Source organism: Ovis canadensis, chromosome 18 (genome assembly GCF_042477335.2).
Source record: "Ovis canadensis isolate MfBH-ARS-UI-01 breed Bighorn chromosome 18, ARS-UI_OviCan_v2, whole genome shotgun sequence".
In the NCBI taxonomy this organism is placed as follows: Eukaryota; Metazoa; Chordata; class Mammalia; order Artiodactyla; family Bovidae; genus Ovis; species Ovis canadensis.
Genome location: NC_091262.1, coordinates 32,787,512 through 32,811,687, shown reverse-complemented (window position 1 = coordinate 32,811,687; position 24,176 = coordinate 32,787,512). Strand labels below are relative to the sequence as shown.

Below are 24,176 nucleotides of genomic sequence, written 5' to 3'. Positions count from 1 at the left end.
ACCAGCAAACACTCAACCACACAAGTACACACCCAAAGAGACATCAGCAGACTCACACTGACACATGCTAACCAGCACCAGTGTTAGTCCCTCAGTTGTGTCTGACTCTTTGTGACCCTATGGACCGTAGGCCGCTAGGCTCCTCTGTCCACGGAATTCTCCAGGCAAGAATACTGGAGTGGGCTGCCATTCCCTTCTCAAGGGGATCTTCCCAACCCAGGCATCGAACCCTGATCTCCCGCATTGCAGGGGGACTCTACCGTCTACAACCAACATCAGACACTTCCACACACAATCAGCGCCCATTGAGCAAGGGTGATGAGGGAGTGGCACTAACCTGACCTTCCAGGGAGGAGGCTGGTGGATGGTAACTGTCTGGCACACACAGCCCAGCTCCACTCAAGGTCTGTTGGGGGAAATACATAAACAATTGAAAGCGTTTTCATTGATAACCTACAGCCTACTTACGGGCAGGATGCCCAGACCTTTGTGCTAGTGGCTAGCTAACCCATTTGACCCCAAAAATGTATAAACAAGATTCACTATTCCCAGACTGTCTGCAGTTCTTTTTCTTTCCTCTTATAAATCCTGATTTTGCCTCTGTTCTTGGACTCACTCTATAAATCAACTCTTCTTGTGTGAGCAAACAGTGTAAATCAAAGGACCAAACTATGGAAAGCGGCCAGAAGTCTGACTTGAGTTACTCTCTGACAGCGTGCCAACTCAAAGATCCATACACAGGACTTCTTGGCTGTTACACACACACCCACACATGCACACACACACACACACACACACACACACACAGGAACTCATGTAAGAACAGAGCACCAGAGGTGTGACTGTCCCAGGCCTTCTGGTCAAACAGGACTCGCACAAATTTAGAGTCATTTGATCAAAGTGTGTCCCTACAGCCCCCATTTCTAAGAAACTTCTCAGTAGATCCTGGACCATGGTTGCCTTCTCTTTAAGAAAAAGAAGGGAAAAGAAAAGAAATAGATCTCTTCCAATGTCTTTATTATTATAATTATCATAATCTTTACTTTTCAAAAATATAAATAGGTGCACGGAACCCTGGTGCCTGCACGGTCCCGGAGGGTGGGGAAAGGTGGGGGGAGGGGTGGGTGACACTCCCATAGGGAAGGAAGTGCCCCCCCACCCAGCCCTGCTGAGATGGACACCTGCTCGGGTGGCAGACCCAGGTGAGAGGACTCGAGGAGGGACCCTTGGAGGGAATCCGACCCCCATGCTTCGAAGATCCCTTGATGGCTCGCTCTCAGTGGGCTGGAAGGCGCCCCCTCTCCCCTGGGCTTCTCCCCGACACAGATGAACTCCATCTTATCCAATACATTCAGCTGCGGTTCCAGAGTTCTTCAGCCCTCGGGTCTCTGCCCCTCCTCCCTCCTCCCTAGCTCTCCCTGGAGGTGAAAGAACCAACGATTGCACTGCTCTTGGATAAAGTCAGGAAACAAAAAATAATCTTCTTTATTTAACTTAACCCCTTCCCTTCTCCCCCTGTCCCTGTGCTGGTCCCTGGAAATGCACGGTGGGAGACTGAAGGAACGTCTCTAAACTTCAGTCCACGGGTTACCATACGTTTGCTTTGCTTTGGCGTTTGGGGGGAACATTAGATGCAGATTTGGCGATTTGGGGGGTGGGCGGGTGCATACACAATGTGGGGTTTATTTTTTTCCTTCTTTAATGGAATTCCTTATATGACAGAAAGCGACAAGGAGAGGACACCATCCGGATGGGGTGTCAGCCTGGCCAGGCTTCTGGGCTCAGCGTCCTGGGCACGTCCGAAAGCTCCTCTCAGTGGGCCGTGCTGGGGCGGCTCCTCCTCAGGGGCCGTGAGCTCCGCTTCTGTAGTCTGCGCTTATAGGTGGCGGCTGGGGTGCAAGGGAAATGGAAAAATCTGGGTGAACTCTGGGAAGAAAGCAGGCCAGCCCAGCCTCCCCAAGTCCTTCTCTGCCGATCCCCTCCCTGTAGAAACCATGGGCTCATGAAGGCAGCCTGAGGTTTTACCTGCTTCTTGGTTTTGATTTTTCTTGGAACCACCTTGGGCTAAGGGGCTTCAGGCTAGAATACTGGAGTAGGAAATGGCAACCCACTCCAGTATTCTTGCCTGGAAAATCCTATGGACAGAGGAGCCTGGGTGGCTACAGTCCCTGGGGTCGCAAAGAGTCGGACACAACTGAGCGACTGATAACAGGGGGCTTCGGGCGGATATTGAAAAGGACAGTAGGGCACTTGCCTTCACCTTCCCCCTCTCAGTGAAAGTGAACCTCCCCAGGGGCAGGGGACATCTGTGACAGAGCCCTCGATGGTGTTGGCAGTGGGGGATAGGGAGGAGGATGTGTTGGCCGGATCTAACGCTGTGTGGGGTGATGCTCACGGTCCGTGCAGGTGATCCGAGGCTCCTCCCAGTGCCCGCTGGGCTGGCACCGGATGGTGGGCACGTGTCGCTGGATGAAGCCCTCGGTGCACTGGTACCGCACCAGGGCGTTGATCTCGTATCGGTCCTTCTTCTGTCCGAAGATTCTGGCGTGCTCCACCACAGGGGGCTCTCCACAGGCCACTGAGGGGCAAACATCCTTCAGAAAGGGCTCTTGGAGGGTCTCCCCTGATGCCCTGTGATGAGCCGGTGTGGTCGTCCTGGCTTTGGGGAGCCAGCTCAGAGTCCAAGGAAGGGGTGGGGAGCCTGGACACCCGGCCATGAGCCCTGCCTGCGGGGGAGGGGCACTTTCATTCTGCACTGAGAATCTGTAAGCCACTGGTTCTGACATCTGGGCTCCTCAATGATTTAGAGCAGCAGGAAGGGAATAAAAGGATGAGGAGTTGGGAAAGAGGGTGAGGGCCAGGCAGACTGGCTGTGACTTCGCTATGATAATGGGCTATGAAAACTGCGGTGCAGGGGAAGGAGGAACCAAAGGAGGCTGGGGGTGGGGAGGGGGGCACGAGGCCAGAAGCAGGAACACTGGCGAGTGTCCCAGCCACACCTCCAAGTCTGCAGACTCAAAGCCAAGGATCAAGGCCTGACAACTCCAACTCGTTCGACTGATGGACTTGGGATCCTAGAGAGGGAGGCTCCCAACTCATGTGCAACTGTGGGTGACTTTCTGTGCTGATACCCAGGGCACTGTGTGTGCAGGGGGCTCTGTCCTCTAGCCTGCACCCTCTCCCTGTCCCTAGTGGGCTGAGCCTTTCCCTTGGCTCTGGGATGCTGGCATGGGGCAAGGCCCCTGCCCCCCAGGTCAGCTCCAATCTGCTACTTGGGCAGGTGAGTGATGCCAGCAGCCAGGAGTCCAGGTGACGTGGCTCAGGTCACACAGCAGGAACCTGGGGTCTTGACTCTGTCCTTGTGGGACCCCTCCCATGCTGCCACTTACCTGTGCCCTTTTTACAGGTGAAGGGCAGCTGGTAATTGCATGGGACATCATTCCACTCGCCCTTCTCATGCCAGATCATCACCACGCAATCCTCCCCAGTGGCAAAAAAGTTGTCAGGCTGGTTGGGGCGCCAGTTCTCAAATTGCTGTGGGTGGGATTGGGGAAGGGGTGAGCAGAGGGCAGAAGTGGGACAGCCTGCCTAACCCCTGCTTTCACTCCCTGTCCAGCCCCTTCCTGGCCATGGCACAAAGACTGCGGAGAGTCTGGTGGTGCCGTGGGACTCACGGGCTCTCCAAGGAGGGCGTTGATCACACCACCGGGCTGGGTCATTGTCAGGAACTCAGAAGACCCCGGGTTCACAGTCCCTGTTAATGAGCTGATGCCAATCTCCTCTTCCATATGGGCCAGTGGGGCTGGTCACCAAGCTGCCAGGCTTGGGCAGGACCGGGTGGTAGAGCTACTGTTCCCATGTCCAGACTCTGCCTTTCCAGGTTTCTCCCTCTAGCCTGACTGCAGACAAACGAGGCCCCTTTCCTCTGATGTAGCTGCTCCTCTTCCCCATGACCATAACAGAGCCATGACGCGGTTGACATCTGCCTCTTCTAGCAAGTCTTCCCTGAGGTCCTTTACTGATCTTCATTATTTACTACGTATGCTGTTCAACTGGCATCTATGTTGCTTTCTGTCTATCTACCTCCCTGTGTGGACTCTAGTGCTCTGTGTGCAAGGAACCTCTCTAAACCTTCCTCTTGGGGGCTTCTCAGGTGGCTCAGTGGGTGAAGAATCTGCCTGCCAATGCAGGAGACATGGATCGATTCCTGGGTTGGGAAGACCTTCTGGAGGAGGGCATGGCAATCCATTCCAGCATTCTTGCCTAGAGAATCCCATGGACAGGGGAGTCTGGCAGGCTACAGCCCATAGGGCCACAGGGAGTCAGAGACAATTGAGGCGACTAGCATGCATGCATGCATACATACCCTCTTGGTGATTTGCCCTCATTCATTCATTGCCTGCTTCATCCCCACCCTTCCCTTCATGTTAGTTTTCAGGTGTCCAGTCTTGGGCTAGTCTCTAAAGGTGAGACAAACAAGACACAATCCCGACTTCAGGGCTCCTGGTCTAGCACCTGCTCAGTGAACGTCTGCACGTGATTTGAACATGTCTGTCTCTGGGGGGGTCTTCCTTTATCCTCTCTGGGCCACCAACTATCCTGGGTGCCCCCAGCAGAACTCACCAAGGAGTGTCCATCTGACCAGCGGAAGTCCCCTTCGATGGTCTTGTCATTCAGGCCGATCCACTGGTAGTCCTGGGCATTGTCTAGAGAAAGGGCATGGATATCGGGCACCTGAAGGTATCTGGGAGAAACTTGAGTTAATCGAGACAGAGGGGACGGAGGGGTGGCAGGAGCTGGGTGGGTGCTCAGGAGTGTGCCACCTGCCTCCGGGGTCCTGACAAGGGTCATGATACATGCATGTTTGCAGCGCACTTGGGCCCACCTCCCTGAGCTAATGCAGACTGACGACAAGGTTAGTCTGAGGCTGACTCTGACAGACTGTGGGCTGTCCTGGGTACCGTCAGAACCGCTGGCCCCTCAGCCTGGGGAAATGCCCCCTTTCCCTCCCTCCCTGCCCCTACTGGGCCCAAGTCCACTGACTGCTGGCCAGGGAGGCCCTTGGCTTACGTGGCCATTCCCCTCTCGGGCCCGTAAGGCCCCACTGAACTCACTGTTGACAAACTCCTGCTCCTCGGGGGTGACGATGCTGCTCAGGTGTGACTGCTGCTTCCGGCACTGGCTCTCGGCGTCCACCCAGGTTGCCCGGTCGGGGAAGTGGCGGTAACAGTGGCCCTGGAACTTGGTCCAGCCCTCCTCGCACAGCTTCTGGTCTGCAATACAGGGTAGGGGCTTGAGGAGAGGGCCAGGGGGCCGACTAGGGGTGGTGGATTCCGGTGTTTATCCTGCCTTCTGCGTCACACCCCGAAAGGCAGGGAGAGGCCCCACTGGATGGAGGCTCAAGTGGGAAGCCAGGAGGCCTGGCCCCGCCCCTCATCCCCCAGAGGCCTCTGGGAAATGCCAGGGACCCTCTCTTTTTCTGATATCGCCTCCCTCCCCCGAATCTTTTCTCCTGCCTGCTTGGCAGGACTGGCAGAGCTCAGCAGGCCAGGTAAAAAGAGGTGGGAAGGTAGGAGGTGTTGAGGCTTAAGGACAACTTAAGGAGACTCTGAGGGGCTTCAGGGAGAGAAGGGGCGGCAGGGGAGTGTGTGCAGCTGGCAGGAGCAGGAAGGGCTGGGGGCATGGAATGGAAGCTTGGGTGGGGACAGAGGAGGAGAACCAAGTCCGCTTTGGTCCAAAGAAGACATAGACCTCTAAGTCTTTTGATCAGAGTTGGCTCTAGGAGAGCACGCAATACTGGCTTGGGGTCCATGACCCAGGGACCCTGGTTTTTCGTGTTATTTCTTGGTGGCGGATGAGAAGAGGGACTTCTCTTCCCCTAAATCTATATTGATAATGGGTTCTGAGTTCAGGAAAAAGCACTGAGGTGCAGCTCTTGGAACAGTCTAGAGGGACAGACAGAGGCAGGGGTGTGCTAGAGCTGGTGTGTGTCTTCCCAACTTGGCCTTTATTTTTATTTATATATTGCTGCTCCATGAGGCATGCGGGATCTTAGTTCCCTGACCGGGGATACAACCCATGCCCCCTGCAGTAGAAGCAGGGACTCTTAACCACTGGACCATTATGGAAGCCCCCCAACTTGGCCTTTAGTGGTATGACATCGGTAGCTTCCCTGGCCCTCGTGGGAGTGTTGAATCTTAGAAACCGGCAGGTGCTCCACATCCTCTTTGAGAGGCAGTTGTTAAACATCTACCAGCACAGCACTGGACAGAGGGAATTCCAAGATCCTCTCTTCTTTCTTCCCCTGGTGTCTCACAGGTGAAGGACTGTCCCTAGGGCCCTGGAGCTGAGTGTGGGGCCATGAACCCCTCAGGCTGTGTGGCGGCCTTCTGGTTGGGCAGTTCTAGGAAGAAAAGGATCACTACTGCTTGGCAGGGTTGGAAGACAGACACAGAGAGAAGAGTTCGTGGCCAGCAGTCTTTGAAGAAGGAGGCAGAGCAGCAGGAAGTGCTGAGGAGGAGGTTGCTGGTCCCCCTGCTGCCAACAACTTCTCCAAAGGGTTTGGAAAGAAAGGCGGAGAGGCTTCAGAGATAACTGAGCACCTAAGGAAACCACATACATCATCCCAGGGCTGACTTGGGGGGTCAATTCTTGGACCCCCTTGGGGCCTGAGGGCTGAGCTGGGCTGGCAAAGCTGCAGGGAATAGCTGAGCTGGGAGGAGCCAGGGTCCTGCAAAATGGAGGCTCTGGGGAAATAAACAACAGACCTCCAGGAAGGCTACAAGAAGGCTCAGGGCTACAGCCAAGGTTGGAAGCACCCGCTGGGGGTGGTGAGTGCTCAGGACTGGATGGGAGAAGAGAGGCAGCCCTGCTCAGCTGGGTGTCCAGGCCCAGGGCCCAGTTCCGGGGCTCCGGCAGCACCCTCTCTTTGCTGCATCAGAAGGCAGAGCCCTGTGCAGGCACCTCCTCGCCCAGCCTGGCACCCAAGAGCTGTGGTCTGCATGGACATTCCAGATTCTTCTCCCAGTGGCAAATATTCTGGCACCCTGGGGAGAAAATCCTTATAACTCTCCACTCACACCCCAGAAAAGACCCGTTGCACCAATTTCTTGGAGCCTTGGGGTGAAGGTGGAGGATGGGAAGCTGCAGAGAAGGAGGGTCCAGGCCAAGCCTTTTCATTCAGAATTTCCTCCACCAGCCTGAAACCTTCCAAAACTATCTTCCCAGGCTGATTAGGAGTTTCAGCTGCTGTCTGGAAGCTTCTGGGATGTCCAACTTGAGGTCTCACTGTAAATGGCTTTGAGACCCTAAACACTACCAGCTCTGCATGGATCATTGCTACTAGCAACAGCAAGCCTTTCTGAGTTGGGGTGGCCCTGAGACCCAGGAGGATGGGGAGACTAGGAAACACCAAAGGTGAGAGGGCATCAGGCACAGTCTGGCCTCAGGAAGCTCCTGGCCCACAGCTCCCCTTGGCAGGTCCTGGCCCAGATGCAGAAGCAGAGGGGTTGGCAAGAGGAAGCTCATCCAGTGTAGGGGCCATGGGTTTGATCCCTGGTCAGGAACTAAGATGCCACATGCTGCGTGGTGTGTCCCCCACCCCCCCAAAAAAAATTGTTTAAGAAGGAATAGGAAGCTCAGCTCCTGTCCCATGCAACGAGGTTCTGTTCTCTCTGACCAGCCTTTTGCTTTGCACAAGGAAGTGAGAAAGGAAGAGCAGACCGGAGTGGTGTTGACATGGCAGCTGTCATGGTGGCAATGATGACAAGGCGACACGGAGCAGTCCCTGTGCATGCATGACCTGAGCATGCTGGTGACATGGGAGCTCTCAGACAGATTGACCACAGCTCTCTCCAGAGAGGAAGTCAGCCTGGCCAGTGTGGTGCGGTGGCTCCCCGGGCCATGGAGGGGCCACTCAGGTCCCATGGGCAATACGGCAGGCAGACACAAGCCCACGGGCATGCTGGGAGGATCCATGGCCATCATCCAGAGCAAGGACCAATGACTCCCACCCACAGCTTCCTTCAAGACAAATGCATGGCATCAGCTCTATCTTCTTAGTCTGATGCAGGCACCAACTTTGCTGGTGGCATCTGGCAGACCTGGAGGAGGTTAGTGTTTGAAAGTTTCCTCTAGAGCCCCACCTTCCAAAACACAGACTGGCCTGGCCTGCCTGGCTCTTCTGCGGTCAGGTCAGCCAGTGCACCAGAGGAGGGTTTCTGTGGGGAACAGCGAGAGAAGGAGTGAGAGTGAGGGAGGCTGACTTCTCAGTTGTGGCCCCGGAAGTGGCTGCCTGGATGGATCTTGGGTTGGGGGGAGTCCAGCCAGGGCCTAGAACCTGTGGTTAGCAGGGAAGGGTGAGGGAGGAAGAGTGGGTGCAGCAGTTAGTAACATTAGCTGAAGCCGAGACGGCCGTACCAATCTCACACATGTCCCCTTGGTAGCTGGGAAGGCATAAGCATGTGAAAGAGTCGATGGCGTCCACGCAGGTGGCTCCATTCAGACAAGGGCTTGAGAGGCACTCGTCAATGTCTGCAAGAAACCAAGGGCCACCATTAGGTCTCCTGCCCGCAACTCCAGCTTCTCTATTGCATTGCAGCTTCTTTATGGGTGGCCAGCCCTGCGGTTCTCCACAGCCCTGGATTTCCTAAGAACTGTTGCTGCTGCTGCTGCTGCTGCCGCCATCTTGGAGCACTGACCCAAAGATCCAACAAGGGTTTTCTCGCATGTGTGTGATTCTTGACTGGCAAGCTTGGGGCATTGGAGCCAGGTTTCCCAGCAGGTGAAGAGATCTGGGGCTTCTAAAGGCAAAGGCCTATTGTGAGAGTGAGCTTGGAGTTCCTCCAGGTGTCTTCTCTTGTGAATATTTCAAGCGGCCTTGGGGTCTGAATTGGCTCTCAACATGGCAGTGAGCAAGGACGCTGGAATTCAAATACTGGAAACTTAGAGCTCCTTCTTTTCCTAACTTCTTCTGTCATTTTGAACCAAGAAAAGAGGACAAGGCCATGTAGTACTAGAACAAGCAAGCTAGAAGTGGTTTGCAGAGTACAGGTTCAGGAGAAAATGGCAGCGTGGAATATTCACGAGATTTCTTTTTTGGTTGCAGAACCTTCTTTGTCTTCAGTAAATAAAAGTCTAGAGTATCTTATAAAGATGAAGCCAACTTTGTTATCTTGGGGGGATGGAACAGAAACCCAGTCTAATATCTCCCCATGTAATCTTCTCTTCCAGACAAAGGCCTCAAAACAGGGACATCTCCAGTGAATCATGATTTCTAGAAGGGTTGCATCCTGGCCAGTGGGAGACCAGTGTTGGAAGCTGGCGAGGCACTTAGTAAGTGGCCAGCCACCAGCACCAGCCTGGGATACTGGCAGGTCTCCATCAGCCTCGTTCCCCGGAAGACTCTTCTCTCCTTTTGTTCTTCTGGTCCAACATGTTCTTTGTGATCCATCTTTGTGGGACTTATACTGGTAAGTCATTGGCCTTTGCCTCAAGTTTTCACCCATTAGCCAAGATGAGAACTGGAACTCCTTATCTCGTCTTTCTGTATCTTTCAGAGAAGCCAGAGACCTAGAAGATCCTTCTACTCTTTTTGTATTCGTTCTTCAAAGGCACCTGCTGGGTTCCTTCCTCTGAGAACATGACAAAAGGTATTGGAAGCTCCTCTTCCCAGGGGATTCATACAATTCTGGAATGAATAGATTCCACTGTCTTGTAAGTCAGCATGATGTGTAAAGCTATGTTCATACAAACTTCAGGACCTGATGTGTTGATGGGTGGTCTCCACGTAGGCACCTTCCTAAATACGTTCCAGGACTTAGTTCTTACTTCTAAAGAACAGACTAAACCGTTAAAGTCAATCCTCTGAGAAGAAGATAAAAGCACTTTCTTCTGGATCCTTTTCACTAGTGCGTCACTGATGTCATCTAGACCTGAGCTGGGTTTGTGCCATGAGAGGCCCTGAGAATCTCAAGTCCTCAGGGAGGTCTCTCTTCCCACAGAGTTCTTGACTTCATTTCAGGGAGTTGTACACCATGGGCTAGAAACCAACAGTTCCAAGTTTGAAACTGTTCCAAGCAAAACCAAAATGCATGGAGGAATGGGCTGAAATCCCAGCATGCACTTGGATTCCCAGCATGCACCAGGATTCTCAGCAGCAGCAGTAGCAGCAATAGGTCAGGCCGGTGGGCTGGGCAGAAGCTGGGGGAGGCTCTTTTGCTTCTACTGTTGTCTTTTGGTCCATTAGCATCATTATGGGAGACGGGAAGCACTGGGCAAGGGGATATTAAGCAAATGTAGGCGCTAAAGCAGTTGTACAGAGCAGGGACGGGAATGGCCCTTGGGAAGAAGAGCTAGACATCAACCCTGGGGCCTCTGGCCAACCATGGGGGAGAGGGTGGGAGGGCAGAGGCCCAAGGGAGGTCAGGCCCAGTGGCCTCCAGTGGTCCCAGAGGCTTATTTTACATCACTTGCCCTCCCCAGGTGGCCTGTGCCCTGGGACAGTGCGTTTTCTTTTGTTGTGTTTGGCCAAGGCGCAGAATCTGAGAAGGCTGCAGGGACTGAAACTCAAGGAACTAGTTTCCTGGGCTCAGAAGCTGTTTCATACAGCGCCCAAGATTCACAGATGAGGAGGGAAGGAAGGACCATAATCCTGAAGACCTGAGAGCTTGTGAGCAGCACTGGGGCAACTTAGGCCATCGGCAGTATGGAGAGGGCGGGACAGCCTGAGTGGGGCCTTCTCTTTAGTCACTCAGGCCTGTGGTGCCGCTTCTCTTCCTCTGACTAGAAGAGCCATTCTGGCCCTAATTCACCCCACCTCTTTCAGTGAAGGCAGTTAGAACATTGTTTATCTTCTGAAACCATGAGAACAGTTGGGCTGGGCCCTGCTGTACTTTGGGGACCCCAGACAAGGTGACAGCAAATGGAGAATGGGAAGGGCTTTGGGCAGACTATTTGAAGGAAGAGAGGAAAGAGAGGGAGCCATTATCTTCCAAGAATCTTCTCTGAGCCAGACACCATATCTCACAACCACTTATCCTCCAAGTGTTCCTATAGCATGGATATCATTGTGTCATATTATAGATAAGAAAACAAATGAAGTGACCTGCCCATGCTGGTAAGAAGGGGAGACAGACTGGAGGAGATGGAGGAGAGAATTAGACCATGAGGATGAAAGCCAGGCCTCTGTTATATGTGGAGAGAGAGAGACACTGGAGTCCTGGATCTCACCATCTCATTACCATTTGTACCTCCCCAGCCAAGGGCTCACAGGTCATCACTGAGTAGGGACTCTGAGTTGGCTTTCCACTATTCTAACCAAAAGGGATTTTTTGTTCCTGAACAAGGCTTTCTAGTGATGTCGCTAGCTAAGAACCCCTGGTGAAGGTGATGGGAATAAAGATACTTGCAAATAATCCCCTTGGCCTCTGAACTGGAGAACTCAGGCCTCTACCCTGAATATATCTTGTCCAGCTGTTGCCTGGGTCAGAACTCAAGACATCCAACTTAGAGTTTCTTTTGTTTACAGAAAAAGTTGAGTGACAGGTGCTTTTACTCAAGTGATATCCAACCAAAGGGGCTGCCACTCATAAATACCATGGTATAAGTGCTACCCTTCAAGTTGTTCAGTGCACAACCTGTGTGGCTCTATATGATGACCCTGGACATGACTTTACTGAACAAGGATGTGGGGGTAGAAATCCCCTCAAGAAGCATAGAGGCAATTTCTTAGCTCGACAGATGCTCCACACCCTGCAAAGACCTAGGATCTATCAGGATGAACAGAACTGAACATATATACTTGCTTTCTGGTATGTCACAATTGATAGTAGGACTATGTGTGTGTACTCAGTTGTGTCTGACTCTTTGCCATCCCATGGATTGTAGTCTGCTAGGCTCCTCTGTCCAGGGAATGCTCTAGGAAAGAATACTGGAGCAGGTTGCCATTTCCTACTCCAGGAGAAGGACTATAACAGCATATTTATCAGTTCCAATTAGCTTTAAAAATAAACATGATTAAAGTATAGTTATTTATATGGTCAAGTCTTTTATATTTTAAAGGTTGATCTTAGATGCAACTTTAATATCCTACTTCTTAAATTCAATTAGTTGCCTGTTAAAATCTGCCTGTGGACTTCTTGGTTATGTCAAGTCAAGATGTAATTTGTATCTTCACTTGTAACCCTGTATTTTTACTTGCTTTGAAAGCATTTCCCCCAATCCCCAGGGATAAGGTTTCACTGGAATTCAAACATCACCCCACTGGGGGAAGAGACAGTGTCAGATTATAGATCAGAATTTCAAATCCACAAAGTGAAAAATGTCAATAAAACAGAAAAGAGTCTGATTAAAATTTAAGTTCATGCCCTTCTAACCATGGAGTTTAGAGAAATCCAGGCAATGCCAGTGATTGCTAGGAAATTGAACGTGAGATCTGATTTCTTAAACTTAGCTGCCCATTAGAATCATTGTGATAGTTAATTTTTAGATTAAAAAAAAAATTACCAACACCATCAGAGTCCCTCTCCAGACCAAGTGAATCAGAATTGCTCATGGTGAGGCCCAGGTATGGCACTTTTAAAAAGCATTCCAGCATTTCCCTGGTGGTACAGTAGATAAGAATTCAGCTGCCAGCACAGGGGATGTGGATTCGATCCCTGGTCTGGGAAGATTCCACTTGCCACAGGGCGTCTAAGCTGGTGTGCCACAGTTACTAAACCCATGACTACTGAGGCCTGTGTGCCTAAAGCCCATCCTCTACAAGAGAAGCCACTGCAATGAGAAGCCCAAGCACTCGAGAGTAGCCCCCACTTGCCACAACTTGAGAAAGTCCATGCACAGCAACAAAAGACTCAGGGTAACCAAAAATAAATAAATAAATAAATAAAAATAATAAAGTATCCCAGGTGATTCTAAGGAGCTGCGAGGATTGAAACCTCAGGATCAGAAATCTAATTCCTACAGGAAATACTGTGTTAACAATGGAAGTGAGGAGAGTGCTTCTGCTTTTTAAGTTGATAGGAATAGGATAGTCTTGGGTTTATTTTTTGCCACATCTTGTGGCCTGTGGGACCTTAGTTCCCCCACCAAGTATCAAACCTGCACCTCCTGCTATGGAAGCGAAGAGTCTTATCCACTGGACTGCCAGGGAACTCTCCAGTTCAGTGCTTACTGCCAAAGAATCTGTAGCAGTAGTAGTGCTCAGCCGCTAGTCGTGTCTGACTGCGATCTCATGGACTGTAGCCCTCCCGGCTCCTCTGTCCATGGGATTTACCAGATAAGAATACTGGAGCGGGTGCCATCTCCAGTATGGCAATACTGGTTGCCAGCTCCTACTCCAGGGGATCTTCCGAACCCAAGGACTGAACCGTCATCTCCTGTGTTAGCAGGCAGATTTTTTTAATCACTGTGCCACCTGGGAAGCCTTGCTAAAGAATCTGAGTATTCATTAAGCATTTACTTTGCTGTAAAGAGTACAGATTAATAATTTATCAAGCACTTGTTTACAGAACGCTGACTAAACAAGATGACACAGATCTATAAGGCCTTCTAACAACCTGTAGTTCCTGGTTCTAGAGCCACATGACAGATGGATGCTGGACACCATCTGCAGTCCTTTTGGAAGCACCAAGTCTTGAGTTAAATTGAACAGGAGTGACTTGGGACCCCAGGGGTATTGTGGTGGGCACTGAGATGCCAGATTTTGCACGTGGATGATTCTTACTACTTGCTCTTTAGAGATGACAAAGCTTTTCGTAATCAGCAGCATGAGAGACAGAAAAGGGAACCTGTGAGATGTACATGGATGATCTTAATCCTCACAGCAGTGTTTCTCGGCTCTGCCTCCACTGGAGTCACCTGGGAGTTTAAAAAACCCCAGAGCCAAGGCCACAGGACTATTCTAATCAGAGTCTGTAGGAGTGGGACCGAGGCACCAGGTCTTAAAGCAGAGAACCACTATCTTTGACCCTGTTTACAACTGAGGTAGCGAGGGCTCGTCTGTGTCTAGTTGAACCAATGCAATACTACAGCCACTCTTCATTCTGGTTCCCCTGAAATCTAGCTTCTAGCTTTTTAAGACCAACAACTGGTTGTTATGTTCAAGAGAAGGTTTCTTATTCAGCTGGATGTGTTAAGCAGTGAAGACTTCAATTCTTTTTTTAAATCACAAATTCATTTTTTTGATATTAGCACACAAATGTTTTCGATACAAAAAGTGTTAGAAATTGTTAGTCGCTCAGTCGTGTCCAACTCTTTGTGACCCTATGGACTCTAGCTCACCAGGGTCCTCTGTCCAAAAAATTCTCCAAGCAAGAATACTGGAGTAGGTAGTAATTTTCTTCTCTAGGGGATTTTCTTGACTCAGGGATGAACCTGGGTCTCCTACATTGCAGGCATATTCTGTACCTTCTTTGCCACCAGGAAATTATATCCCGGAAAAAGAACTAGTAATATGCTATTAAAATAATGCCTATCAATATAACTCAAACTAAATGGCCAATTGATTAGGTAATTACTGAATAGATCTAATTTAATTGTTAATTGAAATAATAAGTGTTTCCTCAACTGGTCACTGTAATCATCTTTTAACCCAGTTGGTTAGTTAAGTCGCTCAGTGTGTCTGACTCTTTGCAACCCCATGGACTATATGTAGCCTGCCAGGCTTCTCAGTCCATGGAAATTTCCAGGCAAGGATACTGGAGTGGGTTGCCATTTCCTTCTCCAGGGGATCTCCTGACCCAGGGATCGAATCCAGGTCTCCCGTACTGCAGGCAGATTCTTTACCATCTGAGCCAATTGGTTGGGATATGCGTTAATTACAGAGTGTTTCGCACTTTTATCCACCACCCTCACCACATGCACATAACAGCATAGGTTTGAAGGCCTCAGTTCTTGACTGGACTCACTCAGTGGAGTTAGGCAAATTGCTTAACCTCTAGGGGCTGCACTTTCAAATGGACATGATTACCAGGCTCTCAGAGCTGCCTGGGAAGAAACTGTAGGAAGGAACGCCCATTGGAAATATACATGATTAAAGAAAAGGTGTCTTTAGAGCAGATTAGCTAAGGCCCATTGTCACCTACTTCTAATTTCAGAGGTGCCAGGATGCGAGCCTTGCTGCGTGACTTCTGATACCAGTGTTCCATTTTTGTTTCAAGTATCAGGTTGGAGAAGGAGTTGCTAAGAATGGAGAGAGGTGTCAGAAGATACTAAAAGAGGGCAAGGGGGCTCTGATCCTGGTGGCTGCCCCCATCCCAGAAGCCCTGCTGGGCCCTGAGTCTGTTCCTCACTGACCCAGGCTGGGCTGGCTGACACAGCTGAGCTCCATAGCACTTCACCCAAGACGGGCGCCCTGCTGTTCTCCACCTGCACACCCAGACCTGGGAGTGGGGACGTGTCTGCACACCTGGCAAGACGTCTACCAGTCACTTCTACTGCTGACTGAGGACTCTGTGTGCTGCAAAGCACACCAGGTCTTTCCAAGTTTTCATCAGCGGTGATCTCTCCCAGGACAGAGGTAGTGCTCTGCCTTCCCCGTGGGGGTGGGAGACAGAGGGGTGTGTCTACAGCCCTGGGGTCACTATGGCTCAGTGGAAGCACTGTCCCCTTGGTAGAAAGGCCAGGACCTTCCTAGGAGAACCCACCTTCTCTGGCCACAGAGGCCTATAGTGTTCTCAGTCACGGCCCCCACATGTGGGCAGAGGCTGATCCCAAAGGGGAAGAGAGTGAATAGTATATACCCTAGAGCCTGTTTGTATATATCTATATCTATATCTATCTATCTATCTATCTATCTATCTATCTATCTATCTATCTATATACATTTCCTGTGTAAGTGCCAAGTATATAGCAAGTTTATATTAAGAGTGTATATATATTACGAGTATATAACTCATTCACAGTAATTTCCCTACATGTGAGCCTTCAAGTTGCAAACTTTCAAAGATGCAAATGTGCATGTGGTTCCAGCAAGGAAATGGAACCCGTGCCATCAGCATCAGGCATGAGTGACATGGCAGCTTGCCCTCCATCTCCTGTTGCTGACGACCCTTCAGCTCTACCATCTCCCACCTCCTCTCCCTCCTCGTCAGTAACTCTTCTTGCCTGTTCACTCACTGCCAGTGCCTGTATGCCAGTGTTATACTTCTCAAGGTACTGTCCAGTATGATTAAAAATGTTTTCTTTGTTTTTGTGTTTGTTTTGTATGTATTATTTGTGTGAAAAGTATTCTAAACCTATTACAGTACAGTATTCTATAGCCAACTGTATTAGTTGGGTACCTAGGCTAATTTTCTTGGACTTAGAACAAACTGGACTTATGAATGTGGTCTTTGTACAGAACTCATTTACCTGGAAGGGACTTGCTGTATTATTGTGCATATATATTGGTATCTATATTAATGTACCTTTGTGTAGGATATAAAGGCATTTTGCATGTGTCTTAGGAATGAAGCCCTTTAACGGAAGGCCTTGGGTCTCGGATTTCTGACTCCAGACACAAGTAGGGGTAAGGATGTGGAGGCAGTGCAGAGAGCTAATCCAAGAATCTGAGCTTGGAGGGAATTGGGTATTTCTTCCCTCAAGGGTGGTGATGTTGATGAGCTGAAATGTCCTCATGGCCACAGGCCTCTAGGTGCTCAGGGAGCGACACATAGATTATATCATCTCATTTTGGGAGCCACCTCCAATCAGAGGATCCCCCAGGCTCCTCACTTGTCTCACAAGCTGCTTGGACAAACAGAGGCCCCAGCATGGTGGGTGCTCAAGGGTGGAGCTCTGCTGGGTCATAGCTGACCTGCAGCCATGAATCCTGGAGCTGGGAGTGATGAGTTCTATCTGTGTCATCTCATTTAAGGCAAGAAAGGTACTCAAACCCCACCCAGGCCTAAGCATAGAGGGGCTTTCCCAGAGGGGTCCACTCTGCATGATGCAAGACAGCCTACCCTCAGACTTTCCCTCCCAGGGACTTCAGGGCATGACTGGCTCTCTTCAATACACTCCCTAGCTCAACATTTTTTTAAAGTCTCCGGCTTTATCTTCAAAATTCAAGCACCTTTTGGATTTTGCTCATAAAACAATCACTGGCTTGACAAAAAAAAAAAAAAAGAACTACTTCTCAATTTAATGACTTTTTTTCTCCTAAACCATCATGCAGAACAGACCCTCTAGAAAGACATGCCATGTTTATCCTGTGGCTGCTACCCCAACATATCACTATGTACTCTCCTACGCCAGTGTGACAAGAAGCCTGCACCTCAGGTGACCTCGGACACCTCCTCCCGACCCTTCTGTCTGCACCCCCATGGCCACCGAGGGTCCTACCTACGTCGCAGTGCTTGCCAGTGTGGCTGGGGGGCACAAGCGTATGACTTGTCCCTCCGTCTCCTGGCAGGTCCCAGCGCTACAGGGCTTAGCACAGCAACTGGTAGAGGCTGCAACCCCCAGGGAGAGGCTGGGCATCAAGAATGTAGCTGCCTGGGGTATAGTGCAGGCTCCAAGACCTCCAGGGTGGGGCCCCAGGCCACAGAAACCCACAAGGCTGGTTTTGGGTCAACATGATTTCTGGGGACTCTCTCCCTCCTGAGCCCCTGCTTCTGGCAGGGCTGAATTCTCTGACTGGACTCTCAGTACACAGGGGGATGCAAGGGGTCCCAGAAAATAAAGGAAAACCAGCAGCTGCTGGGTTTGTGTCAAGGCGAGACCATCACCACAGTACAGAGGAGGGTTTACTTGCACAGGGTCGGGGCGAGGACCCAGGGTCCAAAGGCAGGACACAGCTGAACTGATGCATCATATTAACTTGAACTGTACAGGTTTTAACCCTGCACAAAGCAAATATTGGCACATAAATGTCATCAGCAGATTCATTCTCTCTTCTCACACTCACTCCATGGGCCAGGGGCAGGAGAATAATTTCCAGCACTATCTAAACAGTACTTCTCGTGCCAAGTCCAGATAGTTGAGTTCATATATAAATGTTTGTGTGATGTAACTCTACTGTGACCGTAACAATTGTGAACCTACAAGTGTGTACTGTGTGCAAAAGGTAAATCCTTGTTCTCAACATATTTATATCTCATTTACTCTCCCCTGGTACTATTGCTGTTTTACAGATGAGGCTCAGAGAGGTTAAGAAACTCGCCTAAGCCTGCACAGCTCAGAACCTTGAGTCTACACTGCTTCCTACCATGCTACAGTCTGAATCACTCCGACCCACTTAGGGGAAAATAATTCCAACTGTACCTGTTGTGGTTGCCTCTGAATCATCTGTCCCTCCTGTGGAGGTTGGGATAGAAGCATCAGTTGGGGAGGTGGCTGTGTCGGCTGTTTGACTCTCTTCTCCTGAGTGCACAGGGCTTGAGGATTCGATTTCTAGACGCGCCTCTGCAGGGCGCTGGGTCTGCTGAGTCCACTCGGATTCTGGGATGGTGGTGCTGATGACAATATCCAGCCCTGAGGTGTGGCCAGACAGGTCTCCGCTGGTGTCAGTCCTGTCTCCAGAAGCCAGGGGAGTGGCGGAAGGTGAGCCTGATGCCTCTACACTCACGTCAAAGGCGGTGGTTGACTCTCCACTCACTTCTGGGGTGGCCAAGCCCTCTGTGGGGCCTTCTGGAAAGGCTGAGGGGCTGCCACTTGCTCCCAGGCCTGAGGTTCCCTCCAGATCAGCTTCATGGAAGGTGGAGGTGGTTTCACTCAGGTTAGGGGACCCGGAAGCTCCTCCACTTGCCTCGGGGGCAGCAGACGCTCCCACCTCAGCCTGGGGATAGGCTGATGTCTCACCGCTGGATTCTGGGACTGGTGACGCTTCTACCCCAGATCCAGGGAACCTTGGCACATCCCCAGACACAGAGGCTTCACCACTGGATTCAAAAAGTTGGGGGGTGTATGTTACGGGGGGTCTCTGGCCCAGTTCCTGGGAAACGGTTGGTTCAGTAACACCCTCCACCAACTCAGACGTGATTAACGTAACTTCTGGAAGTCCGGAGGCCTCCCCACTGGTGCTCGTTGCTGCAGAGGATTCCCCACTTACATCAGTGGCGCCAGAAAAGTCCCCACTAAAATATGGAGTACTTGCGGGCTCCCCACGGGGCTCCACTAGTCCAGACTGAAGCCCACTTTGGTCCAAAGATCCCAAATGGTCTCCAGACATGTCTGGTGCTCCAGAAGGGGTACCGCTAAGTTCCAGAATGCCTGAAGGCCCTTCTCCTGCTTCTTGGGCAGTTGGAGCCTGGGTTACAGATTCCACCAAAGTCCTGTCTACAAAAGAGACAGTGGGGAAACCAGACGGAAGTCCACTGCTGTCATATGCTCCGGAGGGCAGGCTGCTCCCACTCGCAGCTCCGGAGGCTTCTCCACTGACTTCAGTTACTCCGCTTGGCAGGCCACTGAATTCTGGAGGTTGGGGCGTAAACCCACTGGAGTCAATTGCTCCAGAAGACAGTCCACTGACATCCACTAGCCCAGATGTGCCTGAGAGACCCGCCTCTCCTGAAGGGAGGCCACTGAGTTCCACAGATCCTAAGCCTTCTTCTTCTTTAAATGTCGTTGGGGTCACTTCAACCAAACTGGTGTCCACGAACATAATGCCAGAAGATTCACCACTGCCACTCACAGCACTGGAAACCAGGTCAGGGACCCCGGATGTTGTTCCACTGAACTCTGGCAAACCCGATGGTTGCCCACTGAGATCAGGGATCCCGGGTGCTTCTCCACTCAGGTCGGTTATGCCGAATGGTGGACCAAGGCCAGAAAGAATTCCAGAAGCTTCTCCACTGATTTCTGGTTGTCCAGAGGGCAGTCCGCTAAGCTCAGTCACGCCAGATATTTCTCCAGAAAACCCTGATGGCTGCCCACTGACCTCAAGAAGCCCGGAAGTTTCCCCACTAATGTCAGGAAACCCTGAGGGCTGTCCACTGACACCAAAGAGTCCAGAGGTTTCCCCACTGATCTCAGGAGACCCAGATGCTTGGCCACTGAGTTCAGCTCCTGAAGAGAGTCCGCTTGCTCCTCCACTAATGTCCAACTCACTGAAGGGCAGCCCAGATGTTTCTCCAGCACCGCTGATGTCAATGGTTCCCCTTCCTTCTAGTTCACCTGCTGTGGTGGCTGTGACGACTTCCACCAATGTAGTATCCACCAGAGAGACAGTTGGGAACCCAGATGGAAGTCCACTGAAATCAGGAAGGCCAGAGGATGGGCCACTTCCAAGGTCCACCCCAGAATACTCACCACTAAATCCAGAAGGAAGACCACTTGCTTCTGGAGCTTGCCCACTTCCTAAAGTTACAGAAGGTATTCTGCCAAGGTCCAAGGCTCCAGAAGCTGACCCAGTCAAGTCTTCTTTTCCAGAAGTCAACCCACTGAGATCCCCAGCTCCAGAAGCAGAGATCTCCAGACCTTCCCTTCCAGAAGGAAGTCCACTAAGGTCCCCTACTCCAGAAGCAGAAGTCTCTAGATGATCCTCTCCTCCAGAAGGAAGTCTACTGAGGTCCTCTACTCCAGAGGCTGAGATCTCTAGATGACCTTCTCCAGAAGGAAGAACACCGAGGTCCTCTACTCCAGAGGCAGAGACTTCTGGACCTTCTCCAGAAGGAAGTCTGCTGAGATCCTCTACTCCAGAGGCAGAGATCTCTAGATGACCTTCTCCAGAAGGAAGAACACCGAGGTCCTCTACTCCAGAAGCAGAGACTTCTGGACCTTCTCCAGAAGGAAGTCTACTGAGGTCCTCTACTCCAGAAGCAGAGACTTCTGGACCTTCTCCAGAAGGAAGTCTACTGAGGTCCTCTACTCCAGAAGCAGAGACTTCTGGACCTTCTCCAGAAGGAAGTCTACTTAGGTCCTCTACTCCAGAGGCAGAGACTTCTGGACCTTCTCCAGAAGGAAGTCTGCTGAGATCCTCTACTCCAGGGGCAGAGACTTCTGGACCTTCTCCAGAAGGAAGTCTACTGAGGTCCTCTACTCCAGAAGCAGAGACTTCTGGACCTTCTCCAGAAGGAAGTCTACTGAGGTCCTCTACTCCAGAAGCAGAGACTTCTGGACCTTCTCCAGAAGGAAGTCTACTGAGGTCCTCTACTCCAGAGGCAGAGACTTCTGGACCTTCTCCAGAAGGAAGTCTACTTAGGTCCTCTACTCCAGAAGCAGAGACTTCTGGACCTTCTCCAGAAGGAATTCCACTCAGGTCTACTCCAGAGGCAGAGATCTCTAGATGACCTTCTTCTCCAGAAGGAAGTCCACTGAGGTCCTCTACTCCAGAGGCAGAGACTTCTGGACCTTCTCCAGAAGGAAGTCTACTTAGGTCCTCTACTCCAGAGGCAGAGATCTCTAAATGAACCTCTCCTCCAGAAGGAAGTCTACTTAGGTCCTCTACTCCAGAGGCAGAGACTTCTGGACCTTCTCCAGAAGGAAGTCTGCTGAGGTCCTCTACTCCAGAGGCAGAGACTTCTGGACCTTCTCCAGAAGGAAGTCTGCTGAGGTCCTCTACTCCAGAGGCAGAGATCTCTAGATGACCTTCTCCAGAAGGAAGAACACCGAGGTCCTCTACTCCAGAGGCAGAGACTTCTGGAACTTCTCCAGAAGGAAGTCTACTGAGGTCCTCTACTCCAGAGGCAGAGATCTCTAGATGACCTTCTCCAGAAGGAAGAACACCGAGGTCCTCTACTCCAGAGGCAGAGACTTCTGGACCTTCTCCAGAAGGAATTCCACTCAGGTCTACTCCAGAGGCAGAGATCTCTAGATGACCTTCTTCTCCAGAAGGAAGTCCACTGAGGTCCTCTACTCCAGAGGCAGAGACTTCTGGACCTTCTCCAGAAGGAAGTCTACTGAGGTCCTCTACTCCAGAGGCAGAGATCTCTAAATGAACGTCTCCTCCAGAAGGAAGTCCACTGATGTCCTCTACTCCAGAAGCAGAAACTTCTGGGCCCTCACCCCCAGAGGGCAAGCTGTCAACTATGGGAGGACTGGTCCATGTAATTCTCTCTTCTTCCCCTGAAGGCAGTCCACTTTCCACAGGCAGGCCTGAGCCCACTGTAGGGGTGAGCCCACTGGAGTCAAGGTCTTCAGAGGGCAGTCCACTTGCACTTTCCCCTGAGGGCTGCCCACTGAAGTCTAGGTGTCCTGAAATTTCTCCACTGCCTGTGAAGTCACCACTGACTTCGGGCACCCCAGATGCCTCCCCAGAGGTTGGTAGCTCAGTCCTGCTGGGCACTGGGGCTGAAAGTGTGGATGGCTCCTCTGAGGGGAAAGGCTCCTCTGAGGGGATTGGTTTCTCTGAGGGGAATGGTTCCTCTGGGGGGAATGGCTTCTCTGAGGGGAATGGCTCCTCTGAGGGGATTGGTTTCTCTGAGGGGAATGGTTCCTCTGGGCGGAATGGCTTCTCTGAGGGGAATGGCTCCTCTGAGGGGATTGGTTTCTCTGAGGGGAATGGTTCCTCTGAGGGGAATGGCTTCTCTGAGGGGAATGGCTCCTCTGAGGGGATTGGTTTCTCTGAGGGGAACAGTTCCTCTGGGGGAAATGGTTTTTCTGAGGGGAACGGTTTCTCTGAGGGGAACGGCTTTTCTGAGGGGAATGGCTTTTCTGAGGGGAACGGCTTCTCTGAGGGGAACAGTTCCTCTGGGGGGAATGGTTTCTCTGAGGGGAATGGTTTCTCTGAGGGGAACGGCTTCTCTGAGGCTGAGGGCACTTCCGTTGCAGAAGGGCCTTCTGTGTGTTCCTCTGTTGCTTCTCCAGTGGGAGGCCATGTAGGAGGGATCCCTGGAGGAAAGGAAGAAGAAAGATGAGGTATGAATTTAGTAACTCTGCCCCATTTTAAGCTCATGCAGAGAAGCTGAACTCCATCTCTTCCACAGTAGGACTTTTTCATCAAGAGCTCAGAGATCTGTCTAGACATTTTGTAATGGACCCTCGCACAAACACTTGGGAGAATGGGGACCAGGAAACTCCCCACCACCCTCAGGCTCTGCTTTGTGAGACTCTAGGGGGCACCACCCATACAAGTCACAGTATGTGAGAGCCTGGCTGCCGCTGAAGGCAATCAAGGTCACCTTCTTTCAAGTGTTTCTACATTATCACCTCATTTATCTAGAACTATGATTTTTAAAGTGTGGTCTTTGGACCATCAGCACTGCATCAGCTCGGAGATGGACAGAAAAGCAGATTCTCAGGTCCCTCTCCAGTTCCACTGAATTAGGAATTCTGGGGAAGGACATGGCACAATGTGTTTTAACATTTATACCCCCATGTTTGGGGCAGGACATGGCATAATGATTTTATGACCATGCTGATAATCTTTGTAAGTGAGAATTGTGCACCAGAACTCATCCTTCTGAGGACAAGAGGGATGTTTGCAAAAATACATCAACTTTTTCCATTCTGAGACCCCTAATAGGGCTAATAGAGAGGATTTGGACGAGAGAGAGAGAGAGAAAAGGCAGAAACCCCATAACTCTAAGTAATTATGGTTACATTATTTCCTTTCTGTCCTGTTTCCTTTGGCATTGAAAAATAACTAGCTGGGATTGTACCTTGCATGTATTTTTGGGCTAATTTCTCAGGCAGAGAACCTGAGCACAGAGGGTGCTGGGTCCCAGTGGTCAGGCTCACAGCCTACTCTCACTTAAAGGAGAATCCTGGATAAGGGTGGGGAGCTCAGGAACTGTGGTGGCATGCATACCAGAGGATTTTAGGTGGATATTTATCTATGTATTTAAACACACATACACACGTGTGCATGCACGCTCTTTCACTTCAGTTGTGCCTGACTCTTTGTGACCCCATAGACTGTAGCCCGCCAGACTCCCCTGTCCATGGGATTCTCCAGGCATGGATACAGGGGTGGGTTGCCATGCCCTCCTCCAGGGGATCTTCTCAACCCAGGACTCAAATCCAGGTCTCCCACATTGCAGGCAGTTTCTTTACCACTGAGCCACCAGGGAATTTCCCCACACTCATACACATAAATATATACACATACCACAAATCAGAAAATAGCCACTTACAGATATTACATTTTTGGTTTCTTGTCAAAAGCAAGTCAATTTAAAGAAAAAGGTCCAGAGTTAACAGCAGTAGAGATGGTTCCCCATATGGCTCAAATCACTGAGGTGGTAGGGAACTGACGAAATATTGGGAAATATTTCTGTGGGGCCACTGGAGTCCCCTCCCATGAATAACTTCTGTTA

The 24,176-nt window shown here is 50.9% G+C and overlaps 1 protein-coding gene across 1 annotated transcript in view; it reads right to left on the bottom strand.

Moving 5' to 3' along the window:
- Positions 1-1,000: 1,000 nt before the first annotated feature.
- Positions 1,001-24,176, bottom strand: part of ACAN (aggrecan) — a 39,962-nt gene continuing 16,786 nt past the window's right edge. Inside the window, 9 exon segments of the mRNA XM_069559596.1 lie at positions 1,001-1,889; positions 2,396-2,578; positions 3,390-3,534; positions 4,624-4,706; positions 5,115-5,273; positions 8,419-8,532; positions 17,323-17,349; positions 17,352-17,432; positions 18,244-22,749. Coding sequence (XP_069415697.1) covers positions 1,813-1,889; positions 2,396-2,578; positions 3,390-3,534; positions 4,624-4,706; positions 5,115-5,273; positions 8,419-8,532; positions 17,323-17,349; positions 17,352-17,432; positions 18,244-22,749 — 5,375 coding nt within the window. The 3' untranslated portion in view covers positions 1,001-1,812.